The sequence below is a fragment of the Zeus faber genome (genome assembly GCF_960531495.2).
Source record: "Zeus faber genome assembly, chromosome: 13".
Classification (NCBI taxonomy): domain Eukaryota; kingdom Metazoa; phylum Chordata; class Actinopteri; order Zeiformes; family Zeidae; genus Zeus; species Zeus faber.
The window spans coordinates 29900204-29927451 of record NC_137198.1 but is presented as its reverse complement, the minus strand read 5'-3'; the positions used below and the strand labels follow the sequence as shown (position 1 = coordinate 29927451).

The window sequence follows — 27248 nt, the reverse complement described above, 5'->3', positions numbered from 1 at the left end:
ATCGTGTTCAATACTCACGTTCATAACAAACTAAATTTAATGAAAAAAGTACAGAATTCAGTGCGTTACAGTCATTGTTGTCGAGAAGTCTACGTCTCTCAATACAAGATTCGATTTTTGATTTTAACATATTATGATTGTTATAGTATTTATTTCAGCATTAGCACTAACGCGAATCCTCTCAAGTCTTGATTTGTAAAGAAAACACTTGTTTCTTTATAAGTAACTTTGAGTCCAGTCACAATAAATCATTATAAATGTTATTTTTTCATTGTGGAATAAATATAAACAAAATATTTCACACAATTCCATAGATAAAATAAATGCTTGGCAGCCGTAAGAGCTGTCTCTTTTCAGCAAGCCGGATGATCCTGCTCACCGAAATGAGACAAACTTTTCAACATTACTGCAAGTGCGTCTCTTCTCCTCCGCCCACTGTGTCCGTGTCCACTCTGTATGTTCATCTCTAATCTGACTTTTTTCCTTATTCTATTCATCATATCACAGTATCATTATCTTATTTGTGATATCACAATCCAAATCATATCCATATGGTTAACTACTCTAACAGAGCGCGTGCTGGTGCTTCTCAGAAGCTGCTGTCTCTGTTCTGCCCCCTCAAGTGGATAAAAAATATAATATTGTATTGAATCAGAGCACACTTTTTCTTAAAATTATTAGAATGCACAAGCTGCGCTCCAGCAGAGCTCCGGCTCCTGGCGCTTGGGTTTCGGTTCCCCCACCACCAAGATCCGCTTCAGGGATACAGTATGTATTTTATTTTTTAGATAATGTTACATTACGTCACATTTATGTCACACAGTATTACCCACAAAATTACGGGGAGAATAACAAACCTGATTATGATTTTGAAGTCCGAAATCAAGCGCTCATTTAGATCAATTTTTGATTTTGAATCAGAATCGTGACACCCCTATGAACCAGTCATTGCGCTTCAGAGTAAAGCACGGCAACTCTCCATCCAGATTTATGGAATTATTACCTTAAAAAATAACAGTGGCAGTAAAACTGTATTTCAATATTAGGATTCAATTTTGCATTTGATCCACGGTTCACATGCGAGCCGAACCAGGGGGGGCAATCCGTATGGATCAACTACGTTGGTTGAATAAACCTGGAGAGGCTGACTGTGGTGGTATGCACTATTTCATTACACATCCAAAAACTTGCATTGCATTGTTATATTGGTCTATTGCATTGAGTATTCAGGTTACAGCTATAATATGTAATATACTGTATTTGAGTCTTGGGGGTGAGATGTACACGTGAATAGAGCTATATAACAATTTGTTTAAAAGTATGTTATGATTTAATGTAACATGTTTCTGAATCTATTTCTGACAACCTCAGGAAAAAGTAAGGTTCGAAACCCCTCTCCCATCTCATTGTGGGTTAATTGGGTGTTTCCATATTTAAATTATTCTAATGTATTTCACAAAATACATAAGAATGCCTCAGAGCTTAAAATACCATTTTACTTAATGACCAAGGACATGTGGATCAGATCCAGAGGGCAGACCCGCTGAGAACCATTGATGTGTGTGTGTGTGTGTGTGTGTGTGTATTAGAGTTCCCACCTGTGCCTGTGTTGAAACACATGTAGGATATTCTGTTGGACTGGTGCGATGAGCAGGAACTCAACCTCATCCTCACTACCGGCGGAACAGGGTTTGCACCGCGAGACGTCACCCCTGAGGTATATGGCACCCACTGCACATAATCAATATCCTCTATTAATTTCTGCAGCTAAAGTATATGAGGAGAAAGCATTGTTTTTACTCTCATTCCAAAGTATGTAGTGTGCGATTTCAGATGCAGCATGAATGTTTCTACCTCAGGCCACCAGAGAGGTGATCGAGAGAGAGGCTCCAGGAATGGCCCTGGCCATGCTAATGGGATCCCTCAATGTTACACCACTGGGCATGCTCTCCAGGTATGATCTTTGCATTACAACTCCCAGGGCTGCAGGAATGAAATTTGAGTAGAATTTGAATATTCAAAAAAACACATCATTTGAATGCTGAAATTGCCATTCAATTGTGTATTATCATTTTTTTTTTTTTTTTTTTTTTTAATAAATATTATGTTTTGGCTCACGTTAGGGAATCAATTCACATGTGATGAACAATAAAGTTCAGTATAAGTTAATTCAGTTTGTTGCACTGTGAATGCACATTAAAGAAAAATATTCCCGGTAACGGTGTGTGAAGTTCAGGGGGGGGGGAGAAGGACTGAAAGTACAAATACTCTGACATCCATCCATCCATCCATGTTGACATCTCTACTGAAGTAAAAGTATACAAGTAGTTAAAAAAAAAAGTTCATGCAGACAAACTCTGTCCTAGATGCAATGGCATACAAATACTTGTGTTGTCTGCTCAGCATGCTGACACCACAGGTTAAAATTATTTATAGAAAATATGCGTAACATCCAGTGCTCTGATCAAGCCAAGAATTACTGATGGACTACAGATGGACAAGGCTACTTAACAATGAAAAGATGTTCAACCTCATTGTAACTACTCATAAAGAACTGTAATTTGTCAAACTACAACTACGTTGAAAAGTAGTTCAACTACATCCAAACTATGTGTAGTAATTATTACAATCGGAAGTCTGAAATGTCATATAGTTACACAGTGGTACAACTGAAGTGACAAAGAGAAAAGTGTGACAGTGTTTGATTTGGTAACCAAGGTCGGTAAGACCTCACTTCAACAGCTGGAGGGTGTGTTTTAAGGAGAGGACATTGTTGGACATTGAGGACATAATTGACTACATGAAGTGAACTACTCGCCAACACTGCAGTTATGTTACTTTTGTAATTCTGAAAATAAAATACTTAATCTACTACTTAACATCTATCTGTCTCTTATTGATCTGAGTATATTAAATAGAATTACGTGTTTATTTAAGTATAGCACAGGCCTTCCGACTTCGGGTAGCTCTCTTTTTTCACCATACATGAGTTTGTATCTCTGCAATTTGATTGTATTCCATACAGGCCAGTGTATGCTATCATTCTCTGTTCTCACATATTACATGGTATAATCCCATTCATAGTTGTGTGTGTATCCTATCCCAATTTAATCTGCTAGATTGCACTTGATTGAAACCAGCGTACTCTAGTGCGCGGTGCCATTATATTATTGATTGCATGACATCTTATTGGGACCAGTGTGTGAAGTATTGCTCCGCCACTAACCTGTTGTCTTGTACCTTATCCAGGCCTGTGTGCGGTATCCGGGGTAAAACTCTGATTATCAACCTGCCAGGCAGCAAGAAAGGCTCTCAGGTAGGCCCGTTGGCCGCTGTACACCTAACTCTGAGCCATAATGGAGCTAAATCTGTGCTACAAAGAGCAGGAGGACCCTGACTGTGTGTGTGTGTGTGTGTGTGTGTGTGTGTGTGTGTGTGTGTGTGTGTGTGTGTGTGTGTGTGTGTGTGTGTGTGTGTCCCCTCTCTCCAAAGGAGTGCTTCCAGTTCATCCTGCCGGCGCTACCCCATGCTGTGGACCTGCTGCGCGAGGCCTCAGTGCACATTAAGTCAACGCACTCGGCCCTAGAGCAGCTGCCCTCCCCATCAGCACCCCCCCACCAATTGCAGCAGCTGGCCAACGCACACGGAAATGCCAATGCCAACACCCACACCGTGGAGCAGGGCACCCAGTGCGAGGAGGAGGAGGAGGAGGAGGAGGAGGAGGAGGAGGAAGAGGAGCAGGAGAGGAGGCACGGAGGGCGACACAGCCACCTCCACCAGCAGCAGCAGCACCACCACCACCATCACCACCACCACCAGCAGCACAGCTCTTCCCACATCACCGCAGCCGCCATCGCTGCCAAGGTGACAGGGCGATGAGGTGACAGGGATTAGTGTGGGAAATTGATTGGTGTCGGGGATAAATGCAGCCCTGCCATCGGAATAAATTTTTGTCCAGTGTGAAAATATTCCACCTGCTACAACTGGGGTGTTAGAGGATGTGTAATAAAACTGATCATAATAATATTTACAGAGCACTGAAAACAGATTATCAACTAAAAGCAAACGATAATTGGTGGTATATAAAATGTGTGTGTGTGTGTGTGTGTGTGTGTGTGTGTGTGTGTGTGTGTGTGTGTGTGTGTCCTATCAAGATAACCGTTCATCCAATCTACTTTACATCTGGTAGGTGTATTGCTGGGGACCCAAGGACCGTGCACAAGACACTTGTAGTATTAATAAACTTTGAATAAACAAGCGAACAGCGAGGCGCTCCACACTGTGCAGCAGTGGGGCGCGGCTTTGCGAGCCGCTCAGCTCTGTGCAGCAGCAGCTGCGGGCCATCAGAGCTCTGCAACTGAGTCCACAGTGCAGTCCGTTCCGAACAGTAGGGGTCGGGGATACCGCAGAATTTTGGTTTGCGATCGGAAAGGATCTCCCGTTCACCATATAGTGAAGGGCACCAAGCATGCGCAAGTGAGGAAATATATTGAGTGAAAATGATCCCTTTTTGGTATCGATCCTATTGCCGCTATAATCGATCTTCAAAACGAGACGTAGTATCTATACTTTTAGTATCGATCCACCCAACCTTACATTGGAGCCTGTTCCGAACAGGCATGTTTTGAATGGGCACAGCACTTGTATATAAATAATAAATCAACTCAGATCAACTGAAATCATATGCTTTCTGGCCAAAGTGTATTTTTAAGTGTGAGTTTAAGAGAGTGTGCGTGTGCATGTCTTTTTTGACTCTCAAAAGACCCCCCCCCCCATTTCAAAAGTCAATCAAACTAAGCCCACTCTGCTGTTGGTCAATGCCAAGATTTGGCATGTTGAGGTTCACCCCGTTGAACTGAATGGGAAGAATTAGCAAAAACATTATTTCCCTACCAGAACCCACTGATCCTAATGATTGCAAATGGATTCAATTTGGTGTTCAAAATATCATTGTCGCAATTGCTGGTGTGACGGGGGCTTGATACCATTTAGAGGATTTACATTTTGGGTACTGTCACACAGAGTCAAACTGCAGTAATGTCACACGAGCACTTCAGACCTTGACCTTACACCTCTTTAGCTGTAACTTGTAAGAAGCAGCAACTTGTCATTAATTCCACTGCGTTTTATGCTGTCATTGGTTATGTGTTTGGGTTATGTAATGTATTTTATTCTTTTGATAACATTGACTTCCATCCATTACTATAATTTTTGTTTTATTTAAAAATAGAACGATATCAACGGTGTAGAGAAAATCACACTGCTTTGAGATTGACTTAGATGTTGCATGAAGTGTGCGTCCTCCATTTGACTTTGTTTTCACTGTGTGTGTGTGTGTGTGTGTGTGTGTGTGTGTGTGTGTGTGTGTGTGCGTGTGCGTGCATCAGACCAGTCACACTGTGGTCATGGCTAAGGGGGCTCCTTACCTGCCCGGTACCACACCTGTTCCCTCCACTCATTTCACCTGCTCCCATAGTAATGACAACAAGGTGAGGCACCTCCACCCCGTCCTTTTATTCACCACCGCCTCTGGCCATCCCGCCACTCCTCTATAGGACGTTGCCGTCATTTGACACAGCTGAAGCTACCGGTATCTTATAAGATAAAATAGTACTTTGTTCATCCCTCGTGGGGGAAATTTGAAAGCTGCAGCAGCTCAGTGGGAATATGAAGTACAGCATAAAAGTATATACACTACATCCACAAATATATACTGTCAAAATAAAAAGAAGCAATTAACAACTTAAAAAAATCACCAAAACATTAACAACTAGCCCAAGAATATATACTGTAGTTATTTTCAACAAATGCACAATAGAATCGGGGTGGTGTTAATGGAGAGGGCGCTGAGTCAGCTGGGGCTGTTGTACAGTCTAATGGCTGTTGGCATGGCAGGGTTGTGCTATGAACTGCCATAAATTATGGGAATCAACATTATAGTAAGGCGAGGGTTGAACCAATGTTTTTAGCCTCATAGAATAACAAGGTATTCTTTGAGTCATGCTTTGTATACCTATACATTGTCAACTGGCCACTGGGAGCCGCTCTTTATGCAAATGCCTTGTAACATCATCTCCTCTGATGCAGCTGTTACGTTCTCCCAGTTGTATTTATGGTGATCTCATACCCGTCTACCGGCTGCCGAGAGAACCGAGCAGGTTGTGGAGACACTTTAATTAGCCAGGATTATCACATTTGGTTGTTTGTATGTCTTTGTGTGCGTGTAGATCCCAGACTCCATCATCTCTCGAGGCGTTCAGGTGCTCCCCCGAGATTCTGCCTCTCTAAGCTCCACCCCCTCTGAGTCGCCACGGGCAACGCAGGCTACATCCCGCCTCTCCACCGCTTCCTGCCCCACGCCCAAGGTGAGAAGCACTCACACACTTACGCAGACACTGACATCTCTGTACAGTAAAGCAGACACACACCCTCCTCACCACACCACAGTGTGACGACCAGTTATTTCCGACCCAGCTTCTTCACCCCGTAACGTCGTTTGCCTCTGAGCCAAGAGTGTGTGTTCGTATGGAAGACGCGACCGCTCTTGTGCTTCACAGCTTCTCTGGCTGAATCAGTCTCTCTCGCTCTCTCTCTCTGTCTTCCGCTCACTCTCTCCCTGTTTTTCATTATTTTTCATCTTTTTGTTATTGTTTTGAACAATTTCGTGTCCTTGGCCAAACGAGAACAAATGAGCGAGAAATAAAAATTGACTAGGGCAAAAGGTGGCAATAGGCGTGGGTCTTTGACCTCTTTTAGCCCCTGAAACCCAGCAAGGGTTTTCAGTCAAAGCTTTGTATATTTTCAACAATCATAGTTCTTTGCATGCACTTATTTTGTGTCTACTCAGAGTGCAGTTTTACAACATATTTGAGTAATGATGCGATCTCCTTATTTATGATTTATATGATAACACCTCTCGGATACTAGTGGTAAATTCATGAACTGACAATGAGCCAGTGTTTTACTTTCTATTAACATTAAAGAAATAAAAGTCTCGGTCAATTTTTGTGTGTTCAGGAGATTTCCCACATTTCCCTTTGCCTGTCTACCACCTGTACAACCAGTGTTAAAGTCACAGTTAAGGGATTGGCTTGGCATTTTTCAACCCAGCAGTCCAACAATCCAGTGCAAAAGAGGAGAATCATCAACCCGAACTTACAGAAATGTTCCTCTTTATGCTTTGTTATACATTTCAGGTAGAAAAAAAAATCATTTCAGCATTAAAGAACAATGCAGTCGTTGAAAAATTTATGATTTAAATTTCCAGTGGTAAATTTTCCTCATTCTCAATCTCTGCATGTGTGTGACTCCTGTGGTCTCTGTAACTCCCCCTTTGAATGTCCCCGCTCAACCTGCTTCTCAAATAAAGTGACTCTCAAGTGTGTTCTAAAAATCTGAAATCATGTATCTTTAAAAAATGAGTAGTTGCATCACACGTGTGTAAAGCCTGGCCGCTCGCCTGGGTTCAGTTTGAGACGGATGTCCCGCCCTTGTCCTCTTTTTATTGGTTTTCAGAAAGCACAGTGTAGACTTCCCCCAGCAGTTCATGTCAAACCAAGTTGCATAATGGATCAGGAGAGATTTTTTTTTTTCCATTGTTTTTGATATATTTTGTACTTCATACACAATTAGCCAAACCGAGAGAGCTTTTAAAACCTCCTTATTTTGCCCCAGTCTTTTGCTACGACTGCACACTTGGAGTTGTCAGCCTAGTGTTGCTTACAAAGTGAGCTTGAGTGGCATCTCGGAAGCACAGATTGCAATGTCACGAAGGATAGCTGGTTATTGTGTCAAGATGCCACGGTTGTTTTGATTTCCTTTTTAATTTGGAAGTTGGTAGCGTGCAATCCATAAAGAACACGGTGCAAAGAATACCAAACCAAGAAACACAGAAAGACATACATTATATGTAGGACCAGTGACCTACATGTGAGAATTTATTTAAAAGCATTACAATGCTGGTTTACTGTAAGCAAGCCACATTGTTTAAAAATGAAACTTCAATTTCTGAATGCATTGTATCTTTTTAAACTTTGGACCACTTGACCTGTGCTTTCTTGCTCTGCTAAAGCCACACTTGAAGCTCTATGGGACATTTGGAGAACATTTGACTGTATGTTCGTTACCTCAATATACACACCATGACCAATCGTATGTGGACACCCAAACACTACACGCATACAGTATGTGCTTGTTGAACATTTAATTTCAAAACCATGAAGGTTAATGTGGAGTTGATCCCCCCTTTGCTGCTATAACAGCCTCCATCCTTCTGGGAAGGATTTTACACCAGATTTTGGAACATGGCTGTGGGGATTTGCTCCCATTCAGACACAAGAGCATCCGTGAGGTCAGGCACCGATGTTGGGTGATGGGTCCTGGCTCGCAGTCAGCGTTCCAATTCATCCCCCAAGGTGTTCAATGTGCTTCAAGTCTGGATTCTGTACAGACTCTGTACTGTCCAGTCAAGAACCTCCACACCAGAGTCAGTAAACCATTCTTTTATAGTCCTCGCTTTGTGAACAGGGGCATTGTCAGGCTGAAACAGAGAAGGGCCCTCCCTAAACTGTTGCCACAAAGTTAGAAGCGCACAATTCTCTAGAATTCTATACTATATGCTGTAGCATTAAAATGTACCTTCAGTGAAAGTAAGGGGCCTAGCCCAAACCCTGAAAAACAACCCCAGACCATTAACTTTACAGTTGGCACGATGCATTCAGGCAGGAAGCGTTCTCCTGTCATCTGCCAAACCAAGATTCATCCATCAGACTGCCAGATGGTGAAGTGTGAAGTGTGTCACTCCAGAGTACACATTTCCACTGCTCTAGAGTCCAATGGCGGCATGCTTTACACCACTCCAGCCGATGCTTGCAGTTGTGCATGGTGATCTTAGGCTTGTGTGCAGCTGATTGTCCAAAAAAACCAGTTTATGAAGCTCACAACAAGCACTGCTTGTGCTGATGTTGCTTCCAGAGGCAGTTTGGAACTCGCGGCACACAATATGCGTCCGCACTTGGCGGTCCCGTTCCGTGAGCTTGTGTGGCCTACCGCTTCATCGTTGAGCTGTTGTTGCTCCTAGACGTTTTCACTTCGCAATAACAGAACTTACATTTGACTGGGAAGGTCTAGCAGAGCAAAAAATATGATGAACTGATTTGTTGGAAAGGTGGCATCCTATGACAGCACCATGTTTGAAAGTCACTGAGCTCTTTTGTATGACCAATTCTACTACAAATGTTTGGCTGTATGCTTGATTTTATGCACCTGTTAGTAGTGGGTGAGGCTGAAATAGCCATGGCCGTTCATTAGAAGGGATGTCCACATACTTAGCTATGTAGTCCCAAGTCCATATCCTGCCACTCACTTTTACCGGAAGCTTCTATGGTCATTGTATGGAGAACCAACCCCCCCCCCCGACTACATTGACTTCTGTTGCTTTCACAAAATGTCTCGAGATTCTCCTAACTAAAATATTACGTTGGCTAAAATGGACTCAAATCGAGGTAAAGTATACAGTGAAGTGTTCTGCAAAATAAAACTCCATATCACTTTAAGTTGGCAGTCACAAAGCTGACGGGAATCGCGCTCATTCAGGAACCAAAGTTAGACTTTCTCCTATACCCTCTCCACCTCTTTCCTGATTCACTCCTCTTTCTTTCAACCATTCTCCTCTTTTCATGTTCTGTACCCCCTGTCTGTTCCATTCGCTCTAATTCACTCCCTCGATCACTCTCTTTCTTTTTTGTCTCTACAGGTGCAGTCAAGGTGTGGCAGCAATGAGAACATTCTTAGAGCCAGTAAGTTCTCTTGTATGTCTTTGCACAGATTTATATCTGTGTGTGTGCCCATGCATAAGCAGAGACAACCACCACACCTTTTGTAAGATGTTCATTATCATTTTATCTTCTGTGCTGCACAGTTTTTGATGTTTTCTAAGACAATCAATGCTGCACACATAAATTCCTCAATCACCGCCATACATGATTGTGCCAATAAGGATTTTAGTGCATTTCTTTTTTTTTTTTATCTCAAGTCATGTTACAATAAAATATTTTGTGTGGGACTTGGTGTGTGCCCTTTCAGTATGTAAATTTGGTAGACAGTGTTTTGCATACACTCCTTGCATTTGGTTTTGGACCTGATGCACAGCTGCTTTTAAATTACAAGCTATTCATAACTCTAAGCTGTATATTTTTTCCACTAGGGGGGACTCTTTACACACATTAGTGTGCCGCTCTACTGTACAAATATGTTATGTATTATTCATTTTTTAAATCTTTTTTATTTAGGCAGCTCATGGGGTATGTTTTATCCATGTCCCTTCAGTTACTACCTTGCCATGCCTTACCCAGCTAGAGTCAGTAATTTAATCAAATTTACTGTGTGTTTGTGTGTTTGTGTGTGTGTGTGTGTGTGTGTGTGTGTGTGTGTGTGTGTGTGTGTGTGTGTGTGTGTGTGTGTGTGTGTGTGTGTGTGTGTGTGTGTGTGTGTGTGTGTGTGTGTGTGTGTGTGTTAGGCCACAGCGCAGTGGACATCAGTAAAGTGGCGCGTCGCCATCGCATGTCTCCTTTCCCACTGACGTCCATGGACAAGGCCTTCATAACTGTTCTGGAGATGACACCCATTCTGGGGACTGAGGTCATTAACTACAGAGGTAAGTGTGCGTGTACGTGCGCGTGTGTGTGTTCAGTTTACACACACACAAACAGAACCTTTGACCATCACTGTTTATTGTATATTAGATCAGGCCATCAAAGTGGTCTTTTTGATAGCTTCTTGCCAGGCTAAAAGTTTAAGGGCGAGAATATGAAGAGTTTACATTCCAGACTACAAGGACGAGAACACAGGAAAAATTGTAAAAAAAAAAAAATCTGATTGCAAAATATGTTAGCAATGTCAGTCTTACAACCAATGTCCAATAATTTATCTGTGCATTAACTGGTTGGGAAAATTCTAGAGAGCTTGTAGAAAAAGGTAACAAGAGTTACGTATGTAACTACGGTTGGATGAATTCTGGATGACCACCTGGATGTTTCACACTGGATTTATCCACCTTGCACATGCACAGAATATTATATCAGCAAAGTCACATGTGACCCGATGCCCAAGTGCGGAATTTTCTTGTCACGGTCCGATTGACCAATAACTGGTGCTTATCCAGAATTCATCGAACCGTAGTTACATACCTAACTCTTGTTCTATTTATGAGTGTGTTTCGCACTGCTTGACTGAGACCAACAAGGTCATGAGGAACCACCACCCCTCACCTAATCTGTTGATGGCCCTGGTAGAGCAGCCGCTCCTATGGCACTGGGAGTGGCGACGTTGACCAAGTAGTATCTGGCCAACGTAATAGGGGATGCCCAAGTAGCTGTGGTGCAGATCTCTTTCAACGGCATGCCCTTCAAGGCTGTCCACGATGTGGCTAAACTTCTTGTAGAGTGCCCTTAGCCTTACTTATTCAAGCCCTTAGTCTTGTACGCCTGGGATATCGCATCCACAATCCAATGAGACAGTAGATTGTGGAGTTTGCATGTGTAGTGCGCAGGGAGTTTAACAAGATATTTGGCTGATGACACTGCTAAAAGAAAAGCTATCTTGGATGACATCCACTTCAACTCGGCACAAGTTCAAGTGGCTCAAAGGGAGACAGTGAGAGGGCCTCTAGCACAAAGGGCGAGTCCCATGAGGGCACCCTCACGGCTCTAGTAGGTTGCAAGTGTCAGGCTCCTTTTAGGAACCTTGCGACCAACACATGTGACCCTACTGGTTGGTTGTCCAACTTAACATGCTGTGAATGGATGGCTGCTGCATAGACCTTTTTAAGGTTAAGGAGGTGCTCGTACCTTCCAGCAGGGACTGGAGGAAAAGTAGTATTATGGGCATCAAACAACGCTCTGGATCTTCCGACTGTGACGCGCACCAGTCAGAAAATATCCTTCATTGGCACCAATAGAGTGACCTGGTTGATGATGCTCTGGAGTTAAGGATGGTTCAGACTAGCAGCCTGGTCTCAAGTATTCAGCAATGGTTTTAGCCCCTCAGAGGCCAAACCCACAACTGCAGCTGTACTGGGTTTGCGTGCCTCCTGTTCCAATTGGGAAAGGAGGTCCAGTCTCGTGGCAGAGTGTCAGGCCTGCCCTTCAATGAGACGGTGATGTATCGGAAAACACGGCCTTCCCGGCCAGTTCGGGGCCACAAGCAGCACTCTGTGGCGGCCCTGAAGCACTCTGTGTAACGTTGCCAGGATCAGAGGGGTCGGTGGGAAGGCGTAGAGCAGGCTGTCTGGCCAGGCATACGCCAGAGCATGCTGGCCTAGCAGGCTGGTCCTCTCTATCAAGGACAACCAACCAGTGGGTTGAGGACTCTGAGGCAAAAAAGTCAGTCTCCGGCTTGTGTACCTATGCCATATCTCCTCCACCACCTCTGGATGCAGTCGGAATTCCCCCGTGGGAGGATTCTCATGCAACAAGAAATCCATTGCCTCGCTCTCTGCCCCTGGGAGGTGCATTGCCCTGTGGCTCAAAAGCAAGGAAGGCGCAAGTCAGGATCTGATGCAAGACCTGGAGGGAGTTTTCACATCTCGTACGACCCTTGTGGTTTATCTTGAACACTGTAGAGGTATTGTCTGTCCTGACTAAGACATGCCTTCCCTCCAGACATGGAAGGAAGCATTTGAGAGCCAAAAACACTGCCCGTAGCTCGAGGACATTTATGTGCTCTGACCTGTGATGGCTGTCCCATACACCTCTGACAGCCCTGAGCTGCTGAGCTGGTTAACGCATACAGGAGTATTTATGACTCGTCTTTGCACGAGTTGACAGTTAGTTGTTGAGCAACAATAAACATAGTTTCCTCCTCTGCATCAAGAAGCTCCCGTTTTCTATGCACAGCCATGTTTGTTGTTCTTTCGGAAGCCTCCATTTACTTCTATCACTACTTCCTGGGTATTTTTTTCTCTTCCCCCTGTTGTTCCAGTGAGTACTACTACTTCTGCTCCACTGGGTACTTCTTGAATGCCCTCTGTTGTTCTGGTGAGGGACTGCAATGAAGAATGTGCCAGCTTTTTATGCCCTGTACTCTCTGCATGGGCAGAAAACTCCAGTTGATACATTTACAACAAGACAGCAGATTGTTCAGTTAATTGTTTAATTTGAAATCTCATCGATTAAGTTCTTATTAGCAATCAATTGATAGTTGATCAATTGTTATCATCTCTAGTGGGGGCGCATACGACTGGGGCTTCGTCCAGCCCTAGAAGGGCCAACGTCATTCTCACTTTCAGAACCAGCAGCAATGGACACCAGATCCTCCTCCTTTTAACCCCACAGACTGTGGTGGTATAGCGGCACCCTCTGGCACAGCTGGGGCGTCTTTTGGTTGGCGCTAGAGGAGTAGTGACTTGATCTGAGCCATCTCCGCTGTCAGGGTGTCTACCTCCACCGCCAGCGGATCCTTCCTGGCTGTCTTCCTGTGTGGAGCCTGATGGTTCTGTTGGTGAGTGCCTGTGTGGCCCTGTACCAGCACCCGCTCTGTCCTGGGAGCCGACTGGGGGACCCTTAAGCCAGAGCCAGTCGAGAGACCTTTAGGTTCAGTGGCATGAAGGAACAGTTCATGTTAAGTTAAGTAATTTCCCCCTGGGATTATTAAAGTATTTCTGATTCTGATTCATGCAGGCACCGTCTATCAAGCCCTGCATCAAGTGCTCAACACCCAAACACCTGGGACAGAGATCATGTCAGTCTGTGGCCAGCAGAGGAGCCATGCACCCGGAACAAGTTCATACTTTTTTTGCAACTGTTTAGCTGGCTGACGTAATCCCGCTGGGCCACTTGATAATATCAGAGCTAACGTAGAAGACGGCAAAGTGCTCATAAATAAATAGTGGGGGCTCCCCAAACTGCGACTCCTAGCAGTTTGTTAGCTGGCTGAAACACTCAGGCGAGGCCGCCCGATGCTATCCGAGCTAAAGTGAAGGAAATAGGGGATTTCAGCGGAGACAAAACAATAACATTGGCAGAGCCATTAAAACAAATTTACTGGAGTGGAACCGCTCCTGTGAGCAAATTACACACAAACTGCCAATTTACCTATCTGTAGCGTAGCCTCCTCTGCTCAGTTATCCGCTCCGCTATTGTGTTCCCCCGACGTGAAAAGATGCGTAGGATAACCAGAGTGGGTCTGCTCGCTTGCACTATGCACAAAAATTAGGGATACCCAAACTGGTTCCCTGTGATGTTGCTTGTGCACTCTGCGAGTGTGCAAAGCTGTTTTTTTTTTCCCTATATTTACACCATAAGCTCCTCATGGAATGAGAAAGTTTTGTCTTTTTTATAAGACCCGTGTTTCTTCCTGCTATGCGAGAAGATCTGAAGGAACAGAGCCCTGGCTCCCATGTGATTATATAGGGGTGGCACCAGGGGACACTCGTGACTTTGATGTAAAATTCTCAACTGCGCATGCACGAGGTGGATAAATCCAGAAACACTGCCTCTAGCAGTCAGTAAGAATTGAGTCTTCAACATTGTATTGTGAGTCTTTCATGTGATTCTTTCATTGTGATTCTTTCTTTCTAATTGTAAGAACAATTAGAAGAAGAAGAAGAAGAAGAATCTTCGTCACATGACACATGCAGATATATATACAGTATATATATGTGTGTGTGTGTGTGTGTGTGTGTGTGTGTGTGTGTGTGTGTGTGTGTGTGTGTGTGTGTGTGTGTGTGTGTGTGTGTGTGTGTGTGTGTGTGTGTGTGTGTGTGTGCGTATATATGTGTGTGTGTATGTATATATATATATATATATATATAGTGTATATACACACACACGCACATGGGGTGGTGGCCAATGAAATGTGGCCTCTGCATTTTACCCATCCTGGCTTGTCCTTCCTCCGGGGGGGGCAGCCAGGAGCAGTGGGCAGCATTCGTCGATGCGCCTGGGGACCTGGCACCAATTGTCCATCGCTGGTCAGACGATGATGTGTGCATGTTTTTGGTGGGGGTCCTTACTGATGGTAGGTGGAGGAAACCCCATGTGAGCACGGGGAGAACATGCAAACTCCGCACAGAAAGGCTCCTATTTGGGAGATAACCCGCTGGAGCACTGTGCCAACAGTGCCTCAGGCGGGAATCGAACCCAGGAATTAATCTGGCGCATTTCGCTGGACTGTACTTTGAGTTATTCCCCAACAAGTTGTTGAACATGCGGAGATCTTACAGTTCCCTTTAATGCAAACATACTGTACATAAGTGATCACACAAGTGATGTTAAGTCAGAATGTGATACTGTTTTGATAAAATAAGGTTATAACGTAAATAGAATCGTGAATGAAACACTACGTCCTTTATTTTATTTTTTTTAAACCTATGCTGTCAGCATGCTGGGCATACAACACAGAGTATTTGTATACCAATGCATCCAGGACAGAGTTAGTCTGCAAGTGGAGTTCAAGTTCTCAAGCTGCAATGCAACTCTTTATTAGTTCTTAAATCATTAAGAACTGCTGCAATAACTCTGTCCTGTGGATTCCCTGTAGAATGATAAGAGCAGAGTTTTTGGTTATGGAGAGCCACCACCAACCCCCCTCTTTGGAGTAACTATTTATCATTTTTGGATCTATAAACAACTGATCAATACTCCAAGAGGGGGAGAATCACCACGGTGAGACAAATAAACATAGAAACAAACAACATTTACACAAAAACAAGAACGTTGGATGACATGTATTGAAACACAGTGAATTAGGTCCAGGAAAACTGGAACTACAACTGGTCACTACGTCCTCTTTGAGAGATAAAAAAATATTGCACTGACGCCAGTGACGCTGGCTGAGAGGACATGAAGAAGAAGGGCTGACGTAACTTCAGTAAGAAATGTTTTAAAGACACAACAACAAATAATAACCAGAAGCAACAAATTTCACTTCTCTGTCAAAACGTAATCTCTGTGTTGTTATGGATTATGAGGAGAGGGTGGATTATTTTAGAAAAAGACATTAAACATTATCTCATTGAAGGAGTACTGCACAATCCAAATGTAACCATTTAAAGCACTCATTGTGTTTCTAAATGTGTTTTTGTGCATGTCAAACATGTCAGCCCTGCAACTTTGTTTCCTAGCGGATAATTACAGGTAGTCTAGTGGGGGAGGGGTTGGGGGGCAGTTAACCAGCTATTTTTCCCACCCGTTACCTGCCTCTCAAATAAGCATATCTTCTTCAAATATTTTCAGATTTCAACGTATGACACATAATTTGAAAGCTTACACTCTGCACTTTCATAACCTGTAAAAATCTGTAAAAAACAGTCCTGGTCCTTTTAGCCACAAACTTATAGCCAGAAAGCCTTGCCAAGATGTTGCCCGACTTCTCTTATAGTGACTTTGGTAATGTTTGTTGTTCTGCTAACTGGTAGCCTCTGTGATCCCCAGATGGTATGGGTCGTGTGCTTGCTCAGGACATCTATGCCAAAGACAACCTCCCTCCGTTCCCCGCTTCTGTTAAAGATGGCTACGCTGTACGAGGTGAGCCTACCACAGTCCACGCTAACACTATAGCAAGAACTTTTCATTTTTGTGACTTGGCTAGGTGTGGAAAACACAACACAGTTACTTATATACTGCCATTTTGCCTATGAGCAAATACAAATTATCAGAACATTTCACATGGGATATTCCAGAGGTGCTGGAGATTATAGAAAGGAACATGTATAAACCTCAATGAGGTTTAACTCTTTTTAACTCTTTATTATGATGATTATTAAACCCAGCACATGGTGTATGTGGACACATTCTAAGCCATCCATTGCCTGTTTAAAATGGTACATCCAGACAGCCAACTAATTTCTATTGATGGCAGAATTAACACAGATTTTTATACCTCCAGCTGCTGATGGCCCAGGAGATCGCTTCATCATGGGGGAATCACAGGCTGGGCAACAGGTCAGAATCAATCCAGATTTTGCAATACAGAGACAACCCCAAAAAATCCCATAATTTCCTTTTTAGCTGAAACGCTTTAGAAACAGCCATTCAATGTATTTTTGTCATGCATGTGCTCCTCCTATATGCTGTTTCCGCCCTTCCCAGCATGAATGCAAAGCTCTGCAACAGACAAGAGGTGAACTTCATAGCTTAGCTTCAGCTGTTTGTGGTCAGTAAACTATTGATATGGATAAATATATCAACAGTGTGTTGGATGTAATCCATCTAACACAGAAAATCTTATGGATTACAACTTTAAAATATAGGCTTGGTTTTATGCAAGCAAGCGGCACAGTCAGAAATAAGTTAAACTACTCATAGCTGTGTCTGCTCCCTCTCTGATCTGCAGCAGATTTAAAACCACATCCCACTGCTGCTACAGTATATTATTACAAACTTCGCTCAACATTTCCAATCATCTCTCGCATGTAAACAAACAAAGTAGTTTGTTCTGTAAACAAATAGAACAAAGTAGCTGATTGGAAGTTTAGAGAGTTGATTTGTAGGGCAATAGTTGTTTCTCATGATATCTAAAAAAACAAAACATTCTGATCGATCATAAATTAACTGAAGCCCTTTGGGCTACCGTGTGCTTTATATTTTCTGCTTTGATCCATTGAAATAAGTTCTGCGGGGCTTTGGGGTTCATACAAACACATTTTAATGGCACCTGGTGTGGGGAAAGAAATATTAAAGAAGTCAGAAAGCCAGTACTTTGACTTAGGAGTTTAAGTCGTTGCGTGACAGAGCTCGTAATTCAATCTGCTCGGATAGCAAATCAATTTTCCCCAATGAAATTAATTGAAATGCCATTAATCCGTTCCAGCCCCCTAAAAACCACCCCAATTGAACCACCTGAACTTAATTGCTCCAATTTATTTTATTTTTTTCACTTCACTTTCACTTAACTTAAAAAAAATTGCCAATTCCATCACACGCACACCTCGCTCATGTTTTTCTATGATTTCAAGCTTTAATTCAATCAACATCATCCGCTTAATTAGGACCCATGGTTAGAGTTTTTTTTTTTTTTTTTTTTTTGCAAAATAACTGCACAAAACGCACAAATCGCGAGCACAAAACACAAAAGAGATGCTTCCACGGTCAGATAACCATGTGAAGTGAACGAGTGAGATGCGGGATGCTGGCCGGATTCGCTCGCCACGCCAACTAGCGGCGGCGTACGTGAAGCTCGCTCCTCGTAACTCACATTTTCGATACAAAAAATCGGCGGAAAGACCGCTCATAACTCGGAAAACCCGTATGTTAGAGCACTCGTAAATCAAGGGACCACTGTATTACTATATAAGACCCCCTACTCAGCCTTGCTTGAAAGTGATCAATTGTTTCCTGATAAAGGCTTGAAGATAACATCATATACAGGATAACACTGTTCGACTTTTGGCACATAGGACCTGTAGCAGTTCCGTCTGCCACACGCCACCCAAGTGGCGTTTTCAGGGCCCTCCGGCACAGAGACACAGATGACTATGGGTTGTAGACATCAGTTTATTGCAGAGAGGAGGCCAGGTGGAATTAGCCAGGAGCAGATTGAACATGTCAGGCCTCCTATATTGTGTGTGTGTGTGTGTGTGTGTGTGTGTGTGTGTGTGTGTGTGTGTGTGTGTGTGTGTGTGTGTGTGTGTGTGTGTGTGTGTGTGTGTGTGTGTGTGTGTGTGTGTGTGTGTGTGTGTGTGTGTGGTTTTTAACCTACTGCTCTTTAGCCCAACCAATGAGCATCAGGTGTGGCTGCTCAAACCATCCCATCCACACCCCCCGTACACCAAACTGAGGCCAGGAAGAATTCCTGGCCAAGGCCTACTCCCCCAAGCAGAAAACAAAAATGAAAAAAATTGTTTGAAGGAGACTCTGACACAGGGTTCCCATACCTTAAATAATAAAAACACTGGACTCTTAAACAGGGTTCCAGTACCTTATACAAACAAATGTGACCCACCGCAGCAAAACCTGCCATCTCGCGCATTTCTAAAATCGCCAGGAGCAGGCAAATAAGTTGAAAAAGCCTTTCTTGAAGGAAAATTAGATTTTTCCAGATTCGTGTTCCTTTGTGTTTTTTTTTATCTCTTAACATATTTTCAAAGCTGAGTTTGACTTAAAAAAAGTAGAAAAATGTTAAACCGTGGAGTTAAATAACGCTGTTTATAAGTTAAATAGCGCTGAACAACGCCAATCGATGGTTTCCTTTAAAGCGACCGTCCAGGTGAAGATCATTCATCCATATTCTATGTGATGTGAAGTCACAATGTGAAACCGTTTTGACAGAGTTCAACCATTAAATCGTACTACTTTTACACACACACGGAGACATTGTTGTGGAGGGGGCGTGTATATTCCATATTCCATCGAGTAAGAATTGCTGACGTCACTTCCGTAAACAAGAAGAGGATCCGGTTTCACTTGTCTATGAAAACTTTAATTTCCCTCTGTTGTTATGCATTACGCGAAGCGGGTGGAGGAAGATCTAAATCATATCGGGGACCTTAATCTGACCAGTGCGATAGATCCAAGTCAGTTTAAGCAGCACGCACTGGACTTCATTTTCCGCGATGATAGTCAGTTCTCCGACAGCGACGCTGAGAACGGCAGTGCTGCTGAATCTGATAATCCCCGGACTTGTAGAACATTTCAAACAAAGGATTTCAACCTGTGACGATGAAACTGAATATTTTCAAGAAACACCGGAGGAGACCAACGATATGCCTGTCGATGTTACAACGGAATAAGTTGATGAAGTCCGTTGAGGTTGGTGACAGATTTTCAGATTTCAGATTTTCTGAGACTCTACATTTTGTTGTGTTGTCCGTACTTTTAAACTCAAATAGTTTCACTTGTATAAAAAATGTATTTTATTACCGTTTAATAAAAGCTTTTTTTAAAAACAATAATAGTTGTTGCCGCTGTTCAACGCTGGCCCATTCAGCATTATGTTAATCAGCCGTGAGGCTTTCTTTGTCCGCCAACCACATTTGCATTCTGGGAGCTAGCTGACTAAAACAAGTCTGGGCGAAACGTTCAAGGTGATTATCTCAGAAACACGGTTTGCCACACCCCATAGCTTTAAAAATATTTGCTTGATTTGCACAAATGACACCTTGTTTGAAAAAAGTCAAAAGCCACCAAATGACCCTAAAGTATGCGGTGGGTCACAAATGTCCAAAAAAAATTAACAGGTCCCCTTCTAGATGATCTGAGTTTCCCGGAGCAGCATGTTCGACCGGCCTCCTTCCACCAGGGCGACAACAGACTGCTCCCTCCTCCCTTCTGGAGCATGGGGCCTCGGGCTGCTGCGCTGACTGGTGACGGCTTGGCCGGACTTGGCTGCTGCGGGGGCTGCTTGGTGGAGGAGCTAGCTGCAGACGGTTACCAATGATGATTGCTGCGGCTACTTCTCCCCCGGTCCTCCACCGGACCCCTAGGTGCTGCTGCTGCCAGTGGCGAGAGGGTTGGTGCTGGGGCCGCCTGGTTGCTCCAGGGCGTCTTCAGACGGCCCTTCTGTGTCCCTTTCCCGTGCCGGAGTCCCTGTTCAGGTGTTTGCCTGCCACATGCCGCTCAAGTAGCGTTTTCAGGGCCTTCCGGGACAGAGACAGAGATGGCTATGGGTTGCAGAAATCAATTTATTGCAGAGAGGAGGCTAGGTGGAATTAGCCAGGAGCAGATGGAACATGTCATGACAGGGCTCCTACACTGAGTGTGTGTGGATGGGGTTTTTAACCTACTGCTCGTTAGCCCAACCAATGAGCGTCCGGTGTGGCTGCTCAAACCATCCCATCCACAGGTGCCTTTACCTGCCATTTGCCGTGTGTGTTCCAGCCCAGTCATACGGTGATGCCAGGCCAGGTGATGAGAGTGACGACGGGGGCCCCCATCCCGTGTGGTGCTGATGCTGTGGTGCAAGTGGAAGATACTGAGCTACTTCGGGAATCTGAAGACGTAAGTCTGCTCACCCACATCCCCCACTCGGAGCACTGTTCAGTCCACTCAGTACAGTGTGTCAAGTCGGTACACTCACTGGTTTAAGTAGAAGTCAGTTTCTGTTGTATCTGGTTGTTCTTGCAGTAACATTTTACTGCCACGTAATTGCAAGCTGGCAGCCGGTTTCAGCAAATCAGATTTTTACATCCCATTTAGTCTCAAAGAAGTTTCCTATTATGAGCTAATCGGGTTGCTTTGTTTATAGTGTCTCAATAGGCTAAAATCCATATAAATTTCTGGGCTAAGTGAATCGTGAAACCCTTGGTATGTATCACTTATTTCACTTAAAGAAATTGATAGAATCAGTCATTTTTTCCAAGTGAGATAGAAAAACATTTTCGTTACAAATAATTGCTGCCGGTCAAACGTGTCCTGGAAAATTTCAATTTCCCAAAAACAAATGGGAGGGATTCCGGTAAAATATTATCTGTATCTATTGAGCTGAAAAACAATCGATTGGTACGCTATATAAAAAAATAAGATCATGAATGCATATCGATTTATAATCTCTCTCTCTCTCTCTCTCTCTCTCTCTCTCTCTCTCTCTCGGACTTGAACAGATTTTCCCAGTCAAAAACCGGTAGTTACCGGATAACCAAAACTGTCTCATAGGTAGCCAAAGAATCTTACATACACAATACTTTTCCAGTCAGTTTATCTCAAAATAAAAAAAAAAAAAAAAAAATTTTAGTAGTTAGTGTCAAAGTTGTTTTTAGGTTATCATCAGGGGTGAACAACAGCTTGAATGTGGACCTAATGTGTAATTCTGTGTTACTGTCTTGTTGTATCAGGGCACAGAGGAGTTGGAGGTTAGGATCATGGTGCAGGCACGCCCCGGGCAGGACATCAGGTGAGACAGTGATCACAACACGCATTGATTTCAGAAATTCAATGTCACTAATTAGCAACGCCATGCCAACCGGAAATGAACAAAGCAGATTCTCACTAACACTAGCTTGCTGGCTAGCATCTATAATTGAGAGTGAATGCGAATGTGGCAACCACTCAAACATGAGTTTTGAGGTGGAGGAGTTTTCTATTTGTGACCCGCAACGTCACGCATTTCGGAGTGCTGTATTCTTGGCTGTGCGTGAAAAACATCGGAAATTCCGTTCTTGGTCCAAAATGAGATTATAACAGATTTATGTTCCTCAAATTGTTTCTATCTCTCAACTCACCAACAAGTTGTTGAACAAACAGCGACCTTACGGTTTCCTTTAATGCAAACATGCAGATCAAAGTCATCCATCCAAGTGATGTGAAGTCAGAATGTGAAACCGTTTTGATAAAATAAGGTTATAAATTGTATCTGCTCGTGAAAGACCGCACAGTGTCTTCTCCGTGTGATTTAAAAAAAACAAACAAAAAAAAAAAAAAACTGTTGACCCGGCCTCAGAGGACACAAAGAAGAGCTGACATCGCTTCTGTAAACAATGTTTAAAAAAACAACAACAAATAAACACCAGAAGCAAGAAATTGTACTTCTCTGTGAAAACATCATCTCCCTGTTGTTATGGATTATGAGAAGGCGGTGGCAGAAGCCCTCAATCATATTGCGGAAATGTCAGCAGGAGGCGGCAGAGCGGGGTGCTCCCAGAAATGAACAGTACCAAAAATGCTAATGGCTGGGAGGACCCCGCCATTTGTATTTTGGGAATTGTTGTTTTCTGGTAATAAGTTTTCATGTGCATGATCTAATTTGGGCCACTTTCTTAAAAACTATCATTGTTATAAAACAATAAAGCTCAAAAATGGGAATATTTACAAGTCACCGAATAATAGAAAGGACATGCTAGTATAGTAAGCATTAACTTAGAATGAAAAAAAGCAACTTAAAATTAAAGGATTATTTGAATTATGTATTTTCAATTTTTTGTGATAAATGAATGATTCAAATATTATTTAAGAAAAACACATTCAACATTCTCTCATTAAACGAGTACAGCTCTATCCAAATGTAACCATTTAAAGCATTGTGTTTCTAAATGGGTATTTTGTGCTGCAAGATTCTGGAAATCCTTCTAAAACTTTAAAAGCCTTGTTTCTCAGAACTTCTGTGTCCCACAACCTTAATCTTGTCATAGCTTCGAAAATGTTAGCTTGATTCCCACAAATGATACCTTGTTTTGAAGCTTTTATTCTACACTTTCGTGTTATGGGGAAAAAAAAAAAAAAAAAAAAGTCAAATAGTGAAATGTGACCCTTAAGTATGGGGGTGTCACATATAGACAGCTGGCCTTACTCCATAGACTTGTTGTCAAAAGACTGAGACACTTGTTCACAAAGAGGCAAGAACGAGTGTGAAGAAATAGTTTTATGTCATGGTGAGTAGCCCTGGCAGCTCCGATCATCATTATTTTTCACTTTTTTAAAAGTTAAGATTCATTTTACCCAGAGTTTGAAGAGCTCAAGAGCTCCTAGCGACTACAAATATCTGTAAATTGTGTAAAAAAAAAATAAATAAATATATATATATATATATATATATATATATATATATATATATATATATATATAAATAAAATAAAAGGTATTCTTATCCCAGATATAGAATCTGGAGTTTGTAAATGTTGTAGCAAATCTGATAATAGGTGATTCGTGAACAAAACTGCCTACTGGAATCTAAATCTGGATCTATTCAAATTCTTGATGTCTTCAGACCAATAGGTCACGACATTCGACGTGGGGAGTGTGTGTTGTCCAAGGGGACCCACATGGGCCCATCTGAGATTGGCCTCCTGGCCACGGTGGGGGTCACCGAGGTCAGCGTCCACAAGTTCCCTGTTGTCGCCGTCATGTCCACTGGCAACGAGGTGCGCACACATAAACACATGTTTTTAAGTAAACACATACGACTGTAATCTTTCCCTACATTAGTGTGTGTGTGTGTGTGTGTGTGTGTGTGTGTGTGTGTGTGTGTGTGTGTGTGTGTGTGTGTGTGTGTGTGTGTGTGTGTGTGTGTGTGTGTGTGTGTGTGTGTGTGTGTGTGTGTGTGTAGCTGTTGAATCCAGAAGATGACCTCCATCCGGGAAAGATCCGTGACTCCAACCGCTCCACCTTGCTGGCCACCATCCAGGAGCATGGCTACCCCACCATCAACCTGGGAATTGTTGGAGACAAGTAACTGTTTTCTCTGTTTAGTTTTTATCCCCATCTCGAAGAAGAATGCTGTAGCCTCAAGGTTCTTTTTGTGAAGTAAACCTGGAGCTAATGCAAACAAGGAATTTGTTTATTAAAATGAAGTTAAAGAGAAGCTAAACATAATCTAGACTCTAAAAGTATCCAAAATATTGTTAACAAATGAAATGAACATTGTTAGTTTTTTTATTTTATTTTTTTCCCCCATGTCTTTTCTCCTTAATTGGTGGGAAAATGTTAGGGTCCCAACAGCAGGGAATTAAATTCACGAGACTGCGCTATAATCATCTCATAGCAACATCTTAATACATGCTACAGTTTGCCCTTGGTTCATTTACATGAAACGTTTATTTTCCTTTCTCTAAATGCAGCTTAAAATAACTCTACTGAAATAGGCTTCTTCAAGATTAAGATAAAGAATAGAAGAGTAGAAATGGTCAAGAGTGTGAAAAAATATCCTAAAATCTTGAAATAGTAGAAAGTCAGACTCTCAAGTCTTATTCATGCACAGCTTTATACTTTTTCCTGAAGCCTCTACTATGATTAAGTGCCTTATGTACAGTTGAACCCATCCCTAAAAATGTTCTGCTGCAATCATTTGCATACGTTGCCAATAAAGCCATGGTTTCATACAATTCTCATTCCAGTCCAGATGACCTGCTCTCCGCTCTACATGAGGGAATCAGTCGTGCTGATGTCATCATCACCTCAGGGGGTGTGTCCATGGGGGAGAAGGTAAACTTAACATACCAACAGTAAGGCATAGTAGGATATTTAGTAGCACAGTATGTGTCATCACAAATGTGGATACTTAACTGGCTATTTGATTGACCACGAGAAAATACTTGTGTATTACTTGTGTATCATTTGTGTCTAGGTGGGCTGTGCATTAAAAACAACAAGCAGCATTACGAAATGGCTACAGTAATAGCGAGAATCTTCGGTCTGTGGGTTTGTCTATTTTTGACATACCCCTCATTCTTTAGATCATACACATGATTCAAAGTGAGTCACAGCCATATTAAACTTAAATGATACGCACCGTAAGCAACCAGCCAAGGCCTGCTGTTTGCAAACCTTTTTGTATATGACTTGTTATTTTTGTGGTGACCTAGGCCTGAGTCAAAAACTCAGTGATGTTTTGCACCAAATTCAGTTATTTTCCATGCAATCGTAGAGATCTCTGCATTTTCCATCAGTAGTTAAATCCTTTTTATTTATGATAACCGATATTATCTGCCGATATTTTTTATATTTATTTTTCAGCGTTTGGCAGAAAATAAATGATTTTATGAAAACATTGCTTTATTGAAGAAAATGGACATGAATGTGTGATAAGAAATTAATGTATGATAAGAAAATAAATATTTTCAATAGTAACTTTATTCAAATAAAATCAGTTTGAACCGTTTAAATAATTAACTCAAGTAACCGTAACATAAGTGATTATTATCGTCAAAAGGACTGGCACTCAGTCCAGTGTTCTTTATGGCATGGTAATAAATGTTAAATGAAAAAAGCATAAAAAAAAATAAAAAAAAATTCTAACTTTATAATCTAATATTTTTTTAAATCTCTCATCTTACTTTGTTACTGTTGTGCTTTGTCTGTCTTTTAAAAATCAATTCCAGGTTATATCCAGTAGTAACAGGGCCTGTCACTTTAAGATATTGTATTGTGGGTAATGTAGTAGCCCTGTTGTAGTAGCCCTCGATGAGGGGTGGATGAGATCGCTGATGAGAGCCGATACACTTGTTGTGTATTATTACTTTATTCTAAAAGTTAGAACATGGCTGTCTACTACCTGTCCTGAAATAAATGCAAGTCCAAAGATAACTGGGTCACGTTGTCCCTGTGGAAGGAAATAACTCATTGTTGGAAGTTCCTAACAACAAGGTTCCATTCAAACGGACTAAACACAGCCTGTGAATGCCCTCAGAGATATTTCATAAACTTCATAAAATTTTGGGACTAAAATAAAACCGTCACAATTCAGACCTGTTGCTTTGGAGTTGGAAGCGAAATCCATGGAATACACAAAATAGGTTTTAGACTGACTCAAGGGTGAGTAAGGAATGTCAAAATTTAAATTTTAGGGTTAAAACCCCAGCAGGGATGAATATAGTGTTATAGTCATCCCTGTAGGCCTACCCCCGCAGTATCCTCCAGCTTACTATTGACCCTGACAATCCTTTTAATGGTTATTTAATATTCTCCAAGATTGCATAAAATTTTCTCTAAAATTAAATGTCCTCTTCTCTAAAATACAATGTCCTTTTCTCTAAAATGAAATGTCTAAATGAGACAAATATTCACTTAATTCAAGATGTAGTTAAGGAATGTTAAGTTATAAGAACATTTGGAACTTTACTTATTTGTGGTTTCTAAATCTGTTCATGCGTGGTATAACCATTTGTAGAGTATAACATTTATTGGCACTTTATCGATTAAATTTCAACCAATACCCATAGTTCTTTGGAACCCAAATATCGGCCGGTATTATCGGCCTACTGATACATCCATAGGGCCCTCGTAAAGATGGGTGCATTGCTGTACAGACAGTTGGCATAAAGAGTCCAAAAAAGAAAGTAGATGGTGTGATTATGTTTGCTGAATTTGTCTTTTACAGTTTATGGTTGGCGAACGAGTGTGGTTGACAACAAACTGTATAACTTGTGAAGCAGTACCGTCTACTTTGCAAGGAAACAAAACAAAAGTCTGACAATTTCTGGTGTACTTGCCAGGGCATAAAAGTGGTTTCTTTTTTGCTGTGAGGATAAAACCAGTGGAAGGCTTGACTCATGATGGAAAAGAATGACTCGAAGATGATTAGCTGAGTTGCACATTTGAACCTGTTGATTTAAACCTAAAAAGACAGCTGTCACTTGTGGTGCAGAATGGACTTTAAAGTTTAAATTATTATGTGGAGGTGTACCTTGAAGTCCTTTTCAAGTTGGCTTCACTTCATTGCTATACATTTGGTTCTCTATTATTTACTCCTAGGACTATCTGAAGCAGGTGCTGGACATTGACCTTCATGCTCAGATCCACTTTGGACGTGTCTTTATGAAGCCAGGGTGAGGTTTGGGGCACAGGGAGGGTTCAGACTTCATGTTCATACTGCATTTTCTCACA

General features: G+C 42.2%; 1 protein-coding gene across 1 annotated transcript in view; it reads left to right on the top strand.

The window, feature by feature from the left end:
- gphna (gephyrin a) overlaps positions 1 to 27248 on the top strand; it is a 58293-nt gene that overhangs the window by 16133 nt on the left and 14912 nt on the right. The window contains exons 4-19 of the mRNA XM_080012315.1: positions 1625 to 1717; positions 1860 to 1954; positions 3250 to 3316; positions 3493 to 3864; positions 5388 to 5489; positions 6228 to 6365; positions 9755 to 9797; positions 10517 to 10654; positions 16431 to 16523; positions 16885 to 16940; positions 20814 to 20933; positions 21767 to 21825; positions 23635 to 23788; positions 23974 to 24095; positions 24761 to 24848; positions 27117 to 27190. Coding sequence (XP_079868441.1) covers positions 1625 to 1717; positions 1860 to 1954; positions 3250 to 3316; positions 3493 to 3864; positions 5388 to 5489; positions 6228 to 6365; positions 9755 to 9797; positions 10517 to 10654; positions 16431 to 16523; positions 16885 to 16940; positions 20814 to 20933; positions 21767 to 21825; positions 23635 to 23788; positions 23974 to 24095; positions 24761 to 24848; positions 27117 to 27190 — 1814 coding nt within the window. The remainder of the gene's footprint in view (positions 1 to 1624; positions 1718 to 1859; positions 1955 to 3249; positions 3317 to 3492; positions 3865 to 5387; positions 5490 to 6227; positions 6366 to 9754; positions 9798 to 10516; positions 10655 to 16430; positions 16524 to 16884; positions 16941 to 20813; positions 20934 to 21766; positions 21826 to 23634; positions 23789 to 23973; positions 24096 to 24760; positions 24849 to 27116; positions 27191 to 27248) is intronic.